The following is a 15,472-nucleotide window of genomic DNA, read 5'->3' on the forward strand; positions in this document are numbered from 1 at the left end:
TGGAAAACTAGCAATTGATGCCAGCAGAATTTGGCTGACAGGATAAATACGATGTCTAAAAACAGATCAAGGTTTAAACATGAGGTTATGAACTTAGCAGCAAAATATAACCTCAGAGTATTCATATTAGCAACTTCTATACAGCTGGAGTAGAGATGCTCCTGCACTGTCTTAACTTTCATTTCTGAATTATATTCAAAGATTTTGCTGTAAAGTTTCCAGACCATCAGCATCACACCTGTATTAGAAGAGAACAATTCTCCTGCTGAAAAGAACAATTTCAAAATCCTGAAAGGGAAGGTTTTATAAAAAGCAGTGAGTTTACTTTTTAAAGTGAAGAATGAATTGTATTTATTTCTTCATACTGTACTAAACAAGATATAAAAGCTGATTCATTTTAAGTGTATCTTTAGCTATCTCTACAGACACTTTTGTTTTTCTCTTCCCCCTCTCCCCCATTAACTGCTATTTCTTAGGGCTGATTATTTCGCTATGGCTGTTTTCTTTTAGTTTGGCTAAATTCTCCCTTTCTGTTTTACAATGCACTTGTGGAGAGGCCTCCCTAAATTGTCCAGGCCTTCTCTACAGATCCTGTCTTGGAACTGTATGAAAAGATGTGAACTGGGACACCTGAGAAACAGCAACTGCCTGGTAGGTGTCTGTGTCATGATGAGGCCTGCCACATCAGAACCAAAAGTGGTGAGCTGAACATTGCTTCTAATGTCAGCTCTACCTCATATGCTGAAAGCTCACAGGTCATTCACAAGTCTGATCAAATGACTGCATTAACTTACAGACTGGAGTTCTGGGCAAACTTCTTATCTTGCAGAAATTTTCCTTTTTATACTTTTCCAAAAATCTTATCATTAGTATTAGGAATCAGAACGAGTTGCTCTGAAAACCATTACATTCCTAGTCTTCCTGGGAAGCTTCAGCAGCTGAGGAAGCTTCACTGCCACCCTTGTTACACGAGTCTCTCCAGAAATAAATCCACCCTTGAGAATACAAGCGGTTGCACAATATCCTTGCACAACTTTACTTCTCTATCCCTCTATCATTAATGGAATGCCCTTGAATTAAATTGTTAAATGGCACCTGAGCAGCTGCAAGACTCTAAGGGGAGTAAACCCTAAGGAGGGAAGAATTATTTAAGGTCATACAAAGGGTATAATTAGAAGATGCTGAATGAAGTTGAGCAAAAGAACAACAAGCCCAAGTACAAAAGCTGTACCTCAGCCAGTGACAGATTCTGGCACAGAGAACATCCTTGTAGAAAGCAGTAATGGTCTAGATCCACTAAAGATACTGGGCACAACACTGAGCACTGCAGTACTTAATTTTGCTGCACTACCCAGTAGAGTCTGCAATGCACCTATACAATATAAGGGGCAATTTACATCCCTAAAAATGGGATAAATAAAAAGCTGTTTGCTGACTGGGGAGCAGCGGGAACTAGTCAGTAAGACAATCTTAGGAGACAGCTGTGTCTCATGCCCTTTCTCTCACTGAGACTCATCTGTGTCTGAGACTGGGTTTTACAATTCTGAACCCTCTTCTGGGGCCAGTCATTTATGTCAGTCCTATATGCAAAAATGCATCCAGAAAAAGATGCACCAATAATGCCGCCGAGTCCTTTATCTACTAATCCATTGGTTAGAGTTCTCAGGATACAGGAGACCTGGATTCAGTTCCCTCACAAAGTCCAGACCCTCCAATGCAGGATCTCCTTTGCCACTGGATGATCTAGGAGAATGTTTCCAATCTTTCCAGCCTCACAAGGCAGTGCCTCCAAGGGCAGGGAAGACCTTGCCCCACAGTGCCTCTGGGCTGTGTGGCTGGGCCTACTGTGCACGCACAGGGCTTTGCTCTGTGTGCACGTATGAGAAAAGTGGATACTTTTAGACATGGAGGATTTGTGTGCAGCAGGTCTGGCAGTTCTGGAAGGGTAAGGTCTGCCATGACATGCCTGTCCCCACTGAAAGTGTACTGCTGAACGAGCCCTGCCCATGTCTGAGGCTGTATCTGCTAGAGGAGCTCATACGACCTAACCTACTCCTAAGTCTCTTCCCTCAGATGCTTCTCAGAGCCTGGCAGGGAAGAGGCTGAAGTCCAGATACGTTGCTCTGGCAGGGGGAGCCTGGCCCTTTTTGCTGTCCTTCCCAGAAGCCTCTTGACTTCCCGCCATGTGATCACGCTGGAAGGAACTACTGCATCTCCAGGAAAGTTGAGAGCCAGGAAATATTACCAGAGTGAGCCACTCAGCTGACAGCTCGGAGCAGCAAGTAAGCATGTCTGTGCTAGGACCTGCTCAGCTCTCACTTTACATATTTTCTTTCCTTTCCAGACTTCATTTCACACAGCTGTAACACACACAAGACCACATTCTAAATACATTTAACTAATTACTACTTAACAATTCCAGCAACATTTAATTAATTCACTCATTCAGTGTTTTGTTGCTTACTTTTCAGACTTCAAAAACTGCATCCCATGTTCTAGTAAAATGCAGTCGCCAATGTAACAGCAACGCATCCTTTTATCTGGAGGTACAATATGTCAACATGAATGACGGAATGGATACAGCTCTTGTGATTAATTTCATGGCTGGCACCTTCTTTCTTCTCTGCTACATGCTGATCTTTACAACTAACAGTCACCTGTCTCATCAAGACTCCTGCAAGAAAACTCTCTTACATCATTTCGGGATCACTGCTAGCTTCCTGCATCGCAATGCCTCTTTTTGTTGAAAGATCAAACAAGATAATCTGACTAAGTAACAATTCTTTGCTATGAGTTTCACTGCGTGTTTCAGGTCTTGTAGTTAGGTCCTTCCACATAGTATGCATATTCAAAATGGCTAGCAAGCTGCCTAAGGCCTGTAATTACTGGATGAAGCATACTGGCTTGTATACTTTTACAGATGTCAGCACTGGTGTGCAGGTTGCTTTGCATACATTATGGTGGTGTTTGTCTCCACCTATTTTAAAAGTCATGCCTCTCTCTGTTGCTCAGAGGGACATATTCCTGGGTTAGGATTTGTGCGAGCTTACATTACAGTACTATGCAGGGCCTGTAAAGCCTTTTGCCTTTCTGGAAAGGAACTCGCCAAGGAACTGCAGCAAAGCTGGACTCCTCACACTCCGCATGTTTTTGTTTATTCTCACTCAGAGCTCCTTCATTTATTTATATAACCTCTGATGGAAGATATTTTTCAGCACTGCAAATGTCCACTGCTCAAACTAGCATCTATGCCATCTAGTGTACACGCCTGTTACTAAATTATGTAATATTTTTAAACTCTCAATACAATAAAAAGCATTCACTTTCAAATATGCATTCAAGCCTACACAACAACCAGGAGCAACCGTGACAAAAAGTCCACCACCCTTGAGAGATACCAGACATATAACAGCTGCTAACTGACCACCTTCTCCCCAAATGCTCCAACTGCCAGGTAACAAAATACTAGATGCTAGAGAGGAGTGGATGCATCCTTATCATTTTAGGACAAGTTCTGTGGCAGTAAATACCTGATTACTGTAAGCTCTAAAACTAAAGCTTGTCGGTAGTGAAGCAACATGAAATTTTCCATGGTCACAAAACATCCTAAGCAGAATGCTCTTCATCTCATCTTTCAGCAGCAGATATAGGGGGACTACAGGAAAAGAGCTATGTAACATCCAGGGAATCTCTATATGAACTGGATAAGGAGGGAAGAAAGAAGCCTTTCAGAACTTGGAAGGCAATTGCTGTTTTGACATCAGCAAATTTCCTTCTTAAAACTTCCTGTAATAAGAAAATTAGCCTAATGTGACTAATTCATACACCTTCTCTAACTTATGTCTGAAAGACTGAGTTAGTAACACCTTGGTTGGAAACAGAGAAGCCATGTAAATTCAAGTTTGCTGGCTATTAGCAACATAAAAGACTAAGAAAAGGGTCCACCTGATGAAGAAACCAGTGAAGGAAGTAGCATTCTTGCATTTTGTTAACTAAGTCCTTTTGTTGAACACAATGACAGAATCTGCAAGCTATACAGATACACTACTGGGATCTAGGCTCATTTGACTATTTTTCCTATTATTACTTTAATATGAATGGAAAAGCACAAATGTACACAATGAAAACCTTATTTTTGTAAACTGAACTCTCTTAGCCTTGGAATAATTTTTTTTCAAAGTATAATCAAACTCCTGGCCTCTTTGTAGATGTCTTGTATTAAAATATTTCTGGAAGTATAACTATAATGCAAGTATGGAAATGTTTTCCCCCTAATGCTATAAAGTAGTCCCACAGCCCAGGAAGGCACAGCTTTTCCTGTACTCTGAATCATGCCCATTTAGAGACCAAGTGATTATTCCAGATTCTAGGACAAAGAATCTCTCCGCCATTTCCTTTACATAGCAGTACCAGTTAGACTTGCAGATTTGATGAACAAACATGTCCAATTTTACATAGATTACAACTTTTTGCATACCTTGAGCAATTTCAAAGCTAGAGAAACTTATGAAAGATTTCCTAAACAAATTAGAGGCAGACCGTACAGCTAAAGCAGTTCCCCCAGTGGGTATTAACACTGTAGAGACATTTCTTAATTCTAAATTTGCCAAAGCATCTACCATTACTGAAATGCGGCAACTGAGAATCATCTTGCTTTCCACTACAACGAGCAATGGTAAAGGTACCTGTGCAGCCATTTTTCAGAGTTCCAGCTGTGCACTTGAGACATGTACAGAACTAAGTCTCCAGATGCTGTGGAAACGTCAGTCCACTCAGGTGCCATCTTGTAAGTGTGGCTGCTGACAGAGTCAGACAACAGCCGAGCACAACTCTTTGGTAAAAAGTAAGGTAGCAAAGATGAGAACTGATCCCAAGTTCTCATGGAGATGTAGCTCCACTAGTTCCTCCAAAACTACCTAGCAAACCCTCTAAGCTGAGATAAGGCAGATACTCACAGCCAGGCCCGTAGCAAGTTCAGATTCGTAGTAACCACAAATAACCATTGCTACTGGTGGCAAGCTACTAAGTCCAAATTTCCTGCTTTATGCTGATGACTAGTTGCCTAAGTATCTCAATGAATCTGCAATCACTTAATTTAGAAGAAAAATTCAAACAGTATCATGGGTAACCTGCTGGCTGTGAGAACTCTATGGTTCTTGAAAAGGTAGTAATATTCCCACTTTTAATTTAGTCCCATGCTGTCTTAGAATTTGTATTAGGTAACGGCCTTATTTGTATAAAGGAAAGTAAACACTGTTTTTAACAAATTCTAAATTACAACTTAATAATCAATTTCACCTCATACTTCAAAAGAACTGTGCGAGATTCTGGATGTAAGTTGTTTTGAATAGTACATCACTAGCCACAGTGGTAAAAAGGTTTCATAGCTCTGGGTTGGGAGAAAACACACAAAGAAACAACACACAGGCAGGGATGCTTCATTTTTATTTAATCAGCAAACATTTGTCCATACAATTTTTAAATGCCATCCAAGAGCTAACTAAGATTATCAGATGCTGGCTGCTTTTTAGTGCTGAAGATGTTTGCTAACAGGATTTTTTTCCCAGGAATAAAGACCGCCGGTTTGTAAGGTATAGGAGAGTACAGTTTAAGAGAGTACAGCTGCAAAATTCACCCACAATTAGACTGTATTTATGATGGTGCATCTTTCAGTTATTCTAGGAAGGTCAGGACTCTCCATCTGAAATTGTTCTACTCCCTGTCCTTGACCAGGATTTCACTCTTTCAGTATTAGGGGTGCCTTCACCTGTTCGGCCACCTCCTTCCCCATCAGTGTTTCAACAATGGCCAACCCAAACTCAAAGCTGGTACCAGGGCCGCGGCTGGTGAGGATGTTCCCATCTTTCTCCACACGGCTCTCGGAGTAGCGATAGTGTGCTTGCAGGGGGACACAACAGAAAGAGGGTCAGTCTACAAGCACGGTGCCTGCAGCCACCACCACAGGGCAGAGTCCAGCTGCAGGGCACGACTCACGTGCTGCCTGCAGGCTACAGCGGCTGAGGAGCAGCAGCCCTAGCCAACGGCATCACACGCTGCTGGAGGGGCTTCAGCTGCCACGTGCAGGCAGCCCACCTGTGGCTCCATTTCCCCTCCACGCACATCCCCAGCACTGCAGGAGCTGAGTGAGCAGCTTGTCACTGCCTGCGGTAGTCCTGGGCGGGGGGAGAAGGCCCCGCATGGAGCTCCAGCGGCTTATTCACACGGTGTGTGAGCACACCTCTGATTGTAGAAACTCATCAAGAAACACTCACTGTGCCTGCCAGTTCCCACAAAGTTACTTCTGGAGGTCTGACTGCTTTTGTGCATCTGTTTACAACTTTCTTTTTCCCAAATGCACTCAGAAGAAACAAGAGACCCTGCCATCTCCTGCTCACCTTTCAGACTTGTTAATGTTCACAAAATGATTCCTTTACAGTGCTTCACCAGCACTGTCTTTACATATGAGAAAGAAATGTGGCCCACTAGCTGCTCACAGCACCAAAGCACTACTCGTGGGAGAGAAAAAACATACTGCCTGGGCTTGCTGTTGGGGCCATTGAGGCAATGAACCAAAAGGGCAAGAGACAGCTCAGTCTCAAGAGGACTTGGGGAAAAAAAATGTTTCTAGCATGATAGCAGAAGTGTAGTTTCCCTGAGGATGGGAATGCTTATACAGCCCTGTATTGACTTAAAAATACAGTCTTAGCACATCCAGTTGAAATTTCATTATATTCAGGAAAGCATTACTGAAACTCAATGATGCCAAACAAGGTACAAAGTTATTATCCTTTCTTTAAACAAAGGGTGCAGCTAAAGTAATTTCTGACAAGAGTTTAAAGAGAAAATTATGAACATCATTACATACCTCCATTCATCATTTTATCTTTGGCCAAAGGATGTGTTGTGACTTTGCTTCCAAAACCTATCCCATGTGCCAGAAGGGCCGTAGGACCTGTAAGGACAAAGTTTCGCCAGTGAGGAACTGTCTTCTGCTGTATACAAACACTTTTATGAACACACATCCAGGCACAAGGCCCTCAAGGGCCCAAAGCTCACTGCAGACAGACTGCTTTTTACAAAACTGATCCTGGCCCTCTCTCTGAAAAAAAGAAGCCTCACAAGGAACATAGCTTTCTCATCTCTCCCATTTTATTGCATAAGACACCCTGTTCAGAAAAACTTAAGAAGAACAGAGAAAGTTTAGGCAGCTATCCGACCAATAAGTGTACTGTCTTATGAAGGCAAGTACAATGGTCATTTCTCTTCCAAACGATATATTTTATTTAAAGCTACTTGAAAGTAAATAAGGAAAAGCTTGCATTTCAATCTGAACACTAATTAGGTACAAATATTTTACTACATTGTTAAGTCTTGGTTTTAGAGAATTTGCATAAGGATTTCATTAGAAAAAGCCTTTACATGTTGGAGTCATGTGCCAAGCAGTATTTTGGACAGATGATGGGCTAACTGCTAAGTTTTTGGCTTTCTCTTCTCTTTCTTATTTTCTTTTCTCACCTTTCCTTCTCTTCCGATACTTCCTCCTTGGCCTGAATTGAGGAAGGATTTTGTGTAAAGAAGTATAATGTCATCTGACAGAAAATCCTTACGGGAATTCCAAAAGAAACTGAAGGTAGGATTTGCCTGATGTGAGTTTCATTTTTGCACATTTGACTCATTTCAAATGTATTCTAGGAAATAACCGTCTTGGTGTTTAGCTAGAATCTGCTCTGGGAAGTGTTTTATCTAAATGAACTGTCCTGATTACAAGCAAAGGCCTTTATTAGGCAACGGAATTTACAATTATTCTGCAACAGAAACAGGAAAAGAAGTAGAGAGTTACCACTGTCAAGTTCAAGAATGTTCACAACTTTGTACGCGTTTCACCTAATGATGAAAGCAAGGAAGATCAAGGCCTACCCTTCTACACCTCTCAAACCCCAGTGATGTATCAGAAAACAAAAGTGAAAATACATGAATACATTCTATTAGACAGTTTCTTTTACGCAGTCATTGCCACTCCTCACACTCAGCTACATACACCTAGGCCAATCTTGCAGTTCAGCTGAGAACACTCGCAACTGTTCGTCTTGCTTTTTTACAAACAACGCTTGAGGGCCACGCCATTTTCTATCAGCAACGATGTTCTGCCAGCACTGTGTCCTGGTGAAAGATCACCGGGATGAACAGGTATTTTATAAAACGTCCTAGTACATTATATTTCACTTTGTATTTTTAAGCCACTAATACAACACCTTATAATTGGAAAGAACTGGGTATCAAACAGGATTTGCAGGATAAGTATCACAATATTTTACAGATCTTCTCCTATTAGATTTACACAATATTCGAATGCTGAAGGGTACGTATACAGTATACTTTCCTGTTACTAAATTACAGGGACATAGATTTCTAAGACAGGACAACTGTCTGCACGTCCCTTCAAAACATCCAAGTACTTTACAAAGCAAGATGTCTTATTAACCCACCTGCACATATGGCAGCAATCAGGCCTTTCCTGCTTTCCTGGTCCTTCAAAATGTCTTTCACAGCAGTAGACTGTAAAAAGAAGCCATATCACAAGTCATTGTTTTGGGTTGATTATTTGAAGCACAGTTGAAATGTTTTCCACTGTAAATTCATAAAAAGGTTTTACAGAGAAAACTAACCAACGACTCCCCATCCTGTCTCAGAACAGAGAGCAATGAAAACACTAAGAAGGTGAAAATCTGAAACCAATAAAAGGAAATACTTGCCCTGCATAAAAGACGGTTAATCTATGGCCATAGGAAGTACTTGTTTGAGAACTTCACACGAGACAAAGAGGAAAGAGTATTCATGAGATTAGTCCAGACAGTCTCTAGGATTCTTAAAAAGATTTAGATGGGATGTTTGTCTCCTATTCCAGGCCTTAAAAACTATGTGATACAATCTAAATCCTGTCTGATACAGCAACTTGTTTGTCTGCCTACCTCCAACAAAGTGTCTATACCACCTATAAAACAGCTTCCGCCAGAGACAGAATTCTTGAGCAAAGCAACACAAAATCCTGTGGGTTCAGCCTGTTTTATGCTTCATGGAATTAAGTATTCATTTGCAATAGTTGTATATTTGTATAATTATGAACAGAGACTTTCCCACAATACAGAGCATCCTTCCTTTTTTACTCTGCTTGACTAGGTGATCAAAGTCCAAGAATTTACCCTGTTGTCCCAATTATACACACACACAATAGGCTTAAGAAAATAAACAATTAGTTACCTCTTACTGATTCATTCAAAGAGAATTTTCAGATGTTGAGCTGAATTTGCAGGATTACTAAGCAAGTGCAGACCACCCACTACCCATGAGGATATCTTTGAATCTTTAAGATACCAGAATTTTACCTCTGACAAGTTCTGAGCTCCAAGGTTACCTCCAGGCAAGACCACGACATCATAAGGCCCCTGAACAAACAGAAGATAAAACTCAGCACAGTTCCGTAGAACAGAGGCTGGTATAGTCATTGCATTGTTTTGAGGCCATTAAAGCTGAGCCAGGTGAGAAGCAAAGGGATCTATCTTTTCTTCCACTGAAAGGCACTGACTTTAAGAGCAAAGAATCTGTTCCATTAAATGGAATAAAATACTGTCTCCCATAACAGGAAGAGTCTATTGTTGATACAGGCTGTCTCAGAACCAAGTTTTAAGCCTGATGAAGTTAAGAGCTTCATCAGGCAAATGGTAGTTCTGCACTGAGAGGACAAGTGTTTTTGCTCCAAGCTTACTGTAGAGCTCTAACTGTATTTAGCTTTCCATCAGATATTTTCTGTTGCTCCAAATCAAGGTACTTTGTTGAGCCATCTGACTAACATGCAAAATAAAGCTCTAAGTTTGATGCTTTGTCAAAACACACACCTGTTCAGGATTCAGAGATCTGTCTGATCCCAGCACAGAGAAGCAGGACTACACTAGCGGAGAGAATTGCAGGATTTGCAGTTCTGAGACTTACTGCTGCGTAAAGCCAGCGTGCAACGTATTTCTAAAGGTAATGTAGAAACTTTCCAAATTCACTTCTTAAACTGTGAGAAAGGCTACATCGGTCATTATAACAGATCAGCATGACCAACCTCTTTTCTGGCATCTTCTAGACTGGCATCAGGACAAATGAAGACATCTCGACTGCACTGCACTGGTTCTTTTCCTGTTAGGCCTGCAACAGTCACCTTGATCTAAGAGAAGAATACATACATCATTACGATTCATGAAAATACACTAATTTAGGGGATTTTTCTTAGATATTAGCTCTAAAGTAGCCCACAGAACAAGCTGAGCAATACCGAAAGCTGTCAAAAACAGAACAACACTTAAGTTTCCCCAGGTGGCAGTAATATTCACCTGGAGATTGACAAATACCCCTAACAGTTCAACTTTTCAAACAGTACATTTAAAGAATATCTGATCCCACAGGTTTTAAACCAAATCAAACAAAACAAAACAACACAGCACAACCCAGACTAAGTAGATCCGATAATGGACTGAAGTCTCTTTTCAGGTTCAAGCCATTCTCAAACACAATTATAGCATGTTAAATTCTCTCTCTCTGTATTTTCAGATACCTGGCTGTAATATCACAGATGTGTGTAGCATAGCACACCTTCGCTAAATAAGCAGATAAGCTTGTGCCACTCATGGCACCCAGAAAAGGAAGGAGGACATTAATGGAATGACAAAGGTGGAAGGAGAAGGTAATTTTTATTTTGGTGATTTCTGTATGTGGGAAGTTGGTGTTCATTTTCAGCATGAGGAATGCCACTGGACAGAATTCAACTTGAGAAAAGAATTTTAAGAGTAGCTCTGGGAGAGACAGGTAAGGTCATGCACCTGATGAGTACAGAGCTGTTCAGACCCCTACAGAAAAGCACTTTCTGGTGCTATGCATGGGAGTTGTTGTGTTTTCTGACAGAGTAAGATTTACTTGAAACATCTGCTCTAGTTTCCACCAGCCTCATACTTCAAATGTTTATCTTTTGCATAAATGTTGTCTGGTAATGCATGCTTATTTGGGGTACAGCACAAATATTTGCTAACCACTAAGTGGGCACAGATGAATTTTCATCCCAAACAACAGACTAGGCCTTGAACTCCCAACAAACACAATTTTGAGGCAAAGATATTCACTTGAACAAACGTTCATTAAAAGACTTTTCATTGCCTGCATACTCACTCCAGCTCTTCTCATAACATCAGTGGGGATAACAGTTTCCATTTCCTCTGCTCCTTTTGCCAGAATCACCAATGCTCTTTTCGAGGCCATGTCTTACAGTACACTGTGCAAAGGGCTCCTATCAGGCGAGAGGTTTGTGAAGGAAGGAGTTGAGAGGAGGTGGAGAATGAGAGAGAGAGAGAGAGAGAGAGAGAGAGAGAGAAAGAGACAGAGATGTGGTTAGAGGGCAAATCCCCTAGTACAAATCCTTCTTAACAGTGAAGTTTAACAGTAAGAAGTTGACATTTTTGCATTATCTTTCACCAATACCATCTCAAAATAAGTTCACTAGCTTTAATGAAGATTCATAACAATCCTACCTAAAGAACTTTTTACAAAGGATACATTGTGAATTAAGGGATTAAAAAGGTTGTCCAGTGAGAGGCAGAGCATGTCAGCATCAGAAGAGGAAACAGCCCGACCTAATCAAGACTTTACACGACTTGAGTCTGCCAGAGAGAAGGGTTCAGGGTGGGTGGCAGGGTTGTTTTCAGTTTGCACACCCTCGCTCACACCCAGACTACTCACTCCTACCCAGGGTCAGGGTTTATTAAAAGGGTTTATGTGAGCTTTGACCTCACGTCTGGTATTTAGTTTCCGCACAGCACGCTTCATGAAGAGTTTCCTGTGACTTATAATGACTCGACCAGTGCCTCTGCAAATCTGAGCAATAGATTTTCTGGGTATTTCACAGTTTTGTGGGGGAGAAAAGCGTATGCACATGTGTGATGGGGGAGCAGGCCGCAGAATTGAGCAAATGGAACAAACTAGGCTTAAGAATTTTTTTTTAGTGCCTAAATTCACATTGAGGTTTATGGCCAAGTTTCCATTTGAAGGTTAAATTAAATTAACTTTAATTACATCACATAAGATACACATTAACTCATGCTAGTCTGAGAGAAGCCTGTGAAAGCATCTGTGGTGTGAGAGAAGGCGTTTCACAGTTCGTCCATTCTGTGAGACAGGGATTTTTCCCTATAGAGGGAACTTCCACCCAGAAATGCACATAGTACCTGGGGGCTCTTCATAAAACAAGATCCACGTTTAGTTGCCTAGACCAAAGAAATCCATCCCCCTAGCTTGCCTCAAATTCATGTATTTTCACCTTTGCTCCCTACTCTTAGTCCCATTAAGAAAGAGGCTGTTTCTGGAATGCAGTAATATACAGCAAAAGGTCCTGCTGCATACAGAACTGGCCTAAACAGACTAATCCTGTAAATCAAACCCTACTTTTAGTGCAGTTTTCTGTACTGCCAAACACAAGGATGACTGAGCTGAGTACACTCAAACCACAGACATTAGCAATGACTTCAGTAGAGCCTGGAGATACTTAAGAGCTGCTCTTCTGGAAGGCATATATTTGAATCTGCAGAATTAATTTTCATACAGACTTGACTACCTAGCAGTAGACAGCCTGAAGAGCCGCAAAGCTGAAATACTGCGCTTGCTTCTTAATGCAGATAAACGCTGTAGATAGGTAGCTTTGTACTCCTCTCTTTCAAGCTGTTAGTTCTTTAGATGCGAATGGGCATCTGATCCTGAAGATTCTATTTCCCCTGACATAGCAAGACGCACTCTCTCCCTACTATCTGTAGACATTTATCATCATATATTCCACAGATTCTTCAGTATTAGTACTCTTCTTTATGTGGGTGCATATGTAAATACCTGCCATGCTAGAGCTGCTACCAGAGTAAGACTAAGTTCTCCAGCAAGGCAAAGTCAAGTTACACAGACATACCAGCCACTTCATTTAACAAGCTATCTACACATGGCTTAGTAAGTCTTCCATTTGCTTCTCAGTGCTGGCATGTGCACAGGCTGCCCCAAACCTTTAAGCTAAACGTATTTCCTTACACAGGTAAGTGTGCATTTCCCAGCGTGGTGACTTCTGGCAGAGGGCAGAAGCAGAAACTCTAGAAAGGCTGGCTGAAAAAAAAATCACACGCTTCAGTGCTCAGGCACCAGAAACAGGAGAGCTTTTGCTGATTATCAGCTCAGCCAGCCTAGAGAAACGCCCGTGTCTCTACACATTCACGCATTTATTTTAAGACCCGGCACCATCTGACGCAGCGCAAATGCGCAGGTCAGATTTCAGGAGGCCGCAAACAGCCAGCTCACGGCTAGGCTGCAGGATCTGCCATCGCGCCCGTCAGGACAGGCATCAGGAGAGCTGGGCCCCGAAAGGCGAGCGAGGGGCCTTCCCCGCCCGCCCGCCCGCCCGCCCGCCGCCGCCGCGGCGCTCGGGCCCGGGCCGGAGCCCCTGCGGGGCTGCCCGCGGCTGGCGCGCTCCCGGCAGGCCCCTCCGCCCCCCTCGCGGCCCCGCGAGCGGCGGCCGGGCCCGGGCCGCTCCTCACCCCGCGCCCGCCACCCTCCGAGGGCCCCGGGCGGCGCCGCGAGGCTCCTCCGCCCGCACCGGCCCCAGCGGGCCGCGCCGCGACTCACCTCAGCCGACGGGCGGGCGGGCGGCGCGCGCGTGCCCTCCCCCCGCGTGGCCCCGCCCCCCGGGCCGCGCAGCCGCCGCGCGGGCGCCGCCGCCTCCCCGCCAGAGCCGCGCTCGCTCGCCCGCCCGGCCCGGCCGCGCCCCCCTCCCCTGCCCGCCACCCGGCCTAGCGCCCGCCGAGCTCTGACGCTGCTCCGCGGGCCCTTCCCATGTGCCAGGCTTCCCCCCGCGTTCGCTCAGACCGCGGCTTTGCAGCGCGCTCCCCGAGCCGACGCTCCGCTCTGGCGGCGGGACCCACGCGCGGTCACGGCCACGAGCGGCACCCCTCCGCTTCAAAGACTTCTGCAGCAAGGCGTCAGCTCTCGCCTCAAGCCATCCAGCTTAACCTACTTCTTTCCTACCTTCCTTGAAAAAAGCTTCTTGTGCTTTTTCTCAGGCAGCCCCCACACTTAAAAGGTGCTCCCCGTCAAAAAGTGCTAAACTAATTCATTATCCTCCTCCAAATTCCATCTAAAACTCTTAACTGGCATCCCAGTTTCCCAAGTTACATGGTCCACTGAAAGTGCCCACTGCTCTGGGCCACAGTTTTTTCCTAGTTTTCTTAAGGAGAAATTTCAGTGTTTGGGAAGAGAGAAAGAGCTGTTAAGAGAACCCTTCCAAGACCGCAGAGAGCCCTGTTCTGAAAAACAGCTACTTGCAGGTGCTGGCCATTCCTCCGAGGGTCTGGTTCCCAGCTAACGGACTTGCTAGAGCTCTGGCAGAGAAACACATGTCTGCGTCACAAAAGGAGAGCAGCTTTCAGGGAACAAACACGAGATGCGGCAGACGCTTTCCTAGCCTGCACAAAGGCTTCTGCTGCCTTGCCTGAGACGATGTGGAGAGCTCGTGTTTACTGAGCGCACTGAACTTCAGCCAAGACTTCCACTAGACCGGTTCTTGTAGTTGCTGCAAATCTATCTGTATGGGAGTTAAAGTGGATGCTTGCTTGTAAGTTATCACATATTCTAGAAAACTCTTTTCTCACTGTTTTCCCTTCTATTTATTTCTGCAGCTTTCACGTCCAGCTGACTGCAGAAAGCCGAGATGGTCTCCACAAGTTCTGCACATAGCCAGACCTAGTGAGACATGTCTTATGCCCTACACGACACATGAAGGTTATTGTACCCCAGAGGCCCCAGAACACATTAAAAAAGCTACTCTCTGCTACGGCACACACACCAAAGCAGCCTGGCCACAGCAAAACAAGCGCACTTCAGAATAACTGGAACTTTCACGCGAACGAGCCTTGTTTTCTAAGCTCTGCTCCTAACCTTGCTCCAAACTGCAGCACATCCCGAGGAGGGGAGGGAAGCCTGTCTCTCGGCGTGAAACCCAGCTTTTGTAAGAGGCGCGGGGTGAGGCAGAGGGTCTGTGCGACCACGACGACGGCCACTGCTGCCCGGCGCCTCGCCCGCACGCGCTCCGGCGCCGCCCCGCCCACCTCGCTGCGCGCGCGCCCGGGCAGAGGGCAGAGGGCAGAGGGCAGAGGGCGGCACTGCCGGGCGCCGCCCGGGAGCGGGCAGGGATTGGCCGAGGGCACGCGCAGGGGCGGGGCGGGGCGGGGCGGGGCGGCAGCTGGCGCGCGGCGGCGCACCGCCCCCGACCCCTGACCTCTGACCCCTGACCGCGCGGTGCCCCCGCGCGCGGGGAGAGGCCGCTGCCCTCGCGGAGCCGCGTCCCAGCCGTCGGCGTCCCCGACGTGGCCCGGGCTGCGGCTGAACCGCCGCTCCCTCTCCCACCCCTTCGCGC

At 44.7% G+C, this 15,472-nt stretch overlaps 1 protein-coding gene across 2 annotated transcripts; it reads right to left on the bottom strand.

Moving 5' to 3' along the window:
• Positions 1-5,428: 5,428 nt before the first annotated feature.
• PARK7 (Parkinsonism associated deglycase) lies at positions 5,429-13,788 on the bottom strand. 2 transcript variants are annotated; one of them, XM_064525327.1, is made up of 8 exons: positions 13,687-13,760; positions 13,099-13,170; positions 11,203-11,320; positions 10,106-10,207; positions 9,384-9,443; positions 8,487-8,556; positions 6,866-6,952; positions 5,429-5,898 (listed from the first exon to the last, which is right to left on the bottom strand). In XM_064525327.1, exons 3-8 carry the CDS (start codon positions 11,290-11,292, stop codon positions 5,738-5,740), a joined length of 570 nt encoding a protein of 189 aa, XP_064381397.1. In that variant the 5' UTR covers positions 11,293-11,320; positions 13,099-13,170; positions 13,687-13,760; the 3' UTR covers positions 5,429-5,737. The 2 variants fall into 2 exon arrangements, with proteins under 2 accessions (XP_064381397.1, XP_064381396.1); XM_064525326.1 differs by lacking the exon at positions 13,099-13,170 and having other exon boundaries at positions 13,687-13,788.
• Between the last annotated feature and the right edge of the window lie 1,684 nt (positions 13,789-15,472).

Source organism: Dromaius novaehollandiae, chromosome 24 (assembly GCF_036370855.1).
Source record: "Dromaius novaehollandiae isolate bDroNov1 chromosome 24, bDroNov1.hap1, whole genome shotgun sequence".
NCBI classification, from domain to species: domain Eukaryota; kingdom Metazoa; phylum Chordata; class Aves; order Casuariiformes; family Dromaiidae; genus Dromaius; species Dromaius novaehollandiae.

Coding starts and splice junctions, on each gene's coding strand:
- PARK7 (XM_064525326.1), bottom strand. CDS start 11,292: ATGGCCTCGAAAAGAGCATTGGTGATTCTGGCAAAAGGAGCAGAGGAA. Junction 9,444..10,105: donor TAGAAGATGCCAGAAAAGAG/GTTGGTCATGCT, acceptor CTGTTTGTTCAG/GGGCCTTATGATGTCGTGGT. Junction 8,557..9,383: donor GAGCTCAGAACTTGTCAGAG/GTAAAATTCTGG, acceptor TTCTTTTTACAG/TCTACTGCTGTGAAAGACAT.